Source organism: Piliocolobus tephrosceles, unplaced genomic scaffold, assembly GCF_002776525.5.
Source record: "Piliocolobus tephrosceles isolate RC106 unplaced genomic scaffold, ASM277652v3 unscaffolded_43468, whole genome shotgun sequence".
NCBI classification, from domain to species: Eukaryota; Metazoa; Chordata; class Mammalia; order Primates; family Cercopithecidae; genus Piliocolobus; species Piliocolobus tephrosceles.
In genome coordinates, this window is record NW_022328163.1 from 2,353 (window position 1) to 4,689 (window position 2,337).

A 2,337-nucleotide genomic window follows, 5' to 3' on the forward strand; every position below is an offset into this window, starting at 1 on the left:
TCCTAGCGCTTTGGGAGGCCGAGGCAGGTGGATCACAAGGTCAGGAGATCGAGACCATCCTGGCTAACACGGTGAAACCCCGTCTCTACTAAAAATACAAAAAATTAGCCGGGCATGGTGGCAGCGCCTGTAGTCCCAGCTACTCGGGAGGCTGAGGTGGGCGAATGGCGTGAACCCGGGAGGCGGAGGTTGCAGTGAGCCGAGATCGTGCCACTGCACTCCAGCCTGGGCGACAGAGCGAGACTCCATCTCACAAAGAAAAAACAGGGAAACAGAATGGTCTGATGAATGAATAGTTTGGGCTGAGCTCTTTTTAGTGTCATTATTTACTGTGAAACTAAAATACTGATGGGTTCTGCTTGTTTCCGTACAACGCGCGTCTCTCCACAGCTGGCTATATAAGGAGGCCACGGTTCAGGACGTGGACGTGATCCCTGAGGACGGGGCGGCCGACGTGACGGTCATCATCAGCGACTCGGCCTACGGCAAATTCCGGAAGCTCTTTCCAGGATGAACGGACCCCCGTGGAGGTCTGGGGAGCTGTGGCGTTGCTGCTGTGTGTCGGGTGCCACCGGGTGCCCCCTGTCTGGCTTTGGGCCCGCCTTGTTGCCAGCCATTTGCTGGGATGAACGCACAGGCTGGTGTCACGGCCACGGCTGCCCCAAAGTGGGTCTCTCCCGAGCGTCCACTCCACACGATTCCAGCGGGCCCTCAGTGCCTGCCGTGAACTGGCTCCCCTCGGAATGTTTCCGTAGCAGGACATTAAACCTTTGTTTTGACTTCCGTAAGCAGTGTTTCCAGTTCCTCCTGCACCTGCCGTGAGCCGTGGCCCTGGTGGGGCACCAAATGGCTCCTCCGCCCGGCTGTGTTCACACACGGTCTCGTGTCCCATGGTGGCGTCGGGGCAATGACTGAAAATCAGGTTTCCCAGCAGCAGAGAGAACCGTTCCACAAAAGTAGAAGGGAAAGAAAACAGTTTTATTAAAGAAGAAACTTCAAACCAGACCAGGACGAGTGTCACAGACCATCCGCTGAGATGCAGAGAGAATTTCACCTGCGTGTGGCCAGGCTGTCCAGCTGTTACACGTACATTCGCCATCTCCAACAGGAAAACAAAACGCCTGGTGTGTTTTGTTTTGAGACAGCCTCACTCTGTCGCCCAGGCTGGAGTGCAGTGGTGCGATCTCGGCTCACTACAGCCTCTGCCTCCCGGGTTCAAGCGATTCTCCTGCCTCAGCCTCCTGACTAGCTGGGATTACAGGTACCCACCACCACGCCCAGCTAAATTTTGTAGTTTTAGTAGAGATGGGGTTTCACCATGTTGGTCAGGCTGGTCTTGAACTCTTGACCTTGTGATCCACCCGCCTCAGCCTCCCAAAGTGCTGGAATTAGGCGTAAGCCATCGCACCCGGCCTGAATTAACATTTTTTTTTTTTTGGAGACTGTCGCCCAGGCTGGAGTGCAGTGGTGCGATCTCAGCTCACTGCAACCTCCGCCTCCTGAGTTCCAATGATTCTCCTGCCTCAGCCTCCTGAGTAGCTGGGATTACAGGTGCGCGTCACCATACCTAGCTAATTTTTTGTGTTTTTAGTAGAGACAGGATTTCACCATGTTGGGCAGGCTGGTCTTGAACTCCTGACCTTGTGATTCGCCTGCCTCGGCCTCCCAAAGTGCTGGGATGACAGGCGTGAGCCACCGTGCCCGGCCACCATACTCAGCCTCACAACTTGATTTTTTAAAACCTCTGACCTGAAAAAGGTGCCCAATGAATTAACTTTTCCTTTTTTTTTTTTTTTTTTGTTTTGACTTGGAGTCTCAGACTGTCACCCAGGCTGGAGTGCAGTGGCGTGATCTCAGCTCACCGCAACCTTTGCCTCCCAAGTTCCAGTGATTCTCCTGCCTCAGCCTCCTGAGTAGCTGTGACTACAGACACCTGCCTCCGTGCCTGGCTAATTTTTGTATTTTAGTAGAGACAGGGTTTCACCCTGTTGGCCAGGCTGGTCTCGAACTCCTGACCTTGTGATCCACCCGCCTCAGCCTCCCACACTGCTGGGATGACAGGCGTGAGCCACCGCGCCCGGCCTGAATTAACATTTTCTAAAGACGCCTCCCGCCTGCCATCCTGAAAGCCACCAAAGCTGTCTTGGCTGCACTGGTGGTGACAAAAGTCATACATAAATTTGACTTTGTCTTCCTTGATTTAAACGATCTGTATGAATTCAGGGATGGTGTGGAAATGCTCCCAACAGACCCCAGGGTTTCCCGATGGGGATTTGGGGCCGGTGGAAGTCAGAGAGGTTCCCTGCAACTTCTGCATCTCCGCAGGCCCTTCCCGAG

General features: G+C 54.1%; 1 protein-coding gene across 1 annotated transcript in view; it reads left to right on the forward strand.

Annotated features, from left to right (window-relative positions):
* LOC113224060 (putative GTP-binding protein 6) overlaps nt 1-1,244 on the forward strand; it is a gene marked incomplete at its 5' end in the record, with an annotated part of 2,723 nt that extends 1,479 nt beyond the window's left edge. Inside the window, one exon of the mRNA XM_026453347.2 lies at nt 391-1,244. Coding sequence (XP_026309132.2) covers nt 391-514 — 124 coding nt within the window. The remainder of the gene's footprint in view (nt 1-390) is intronic.
* Nucleotides 1,245-2,337: the final 1,093 nt, after the last annotated feature.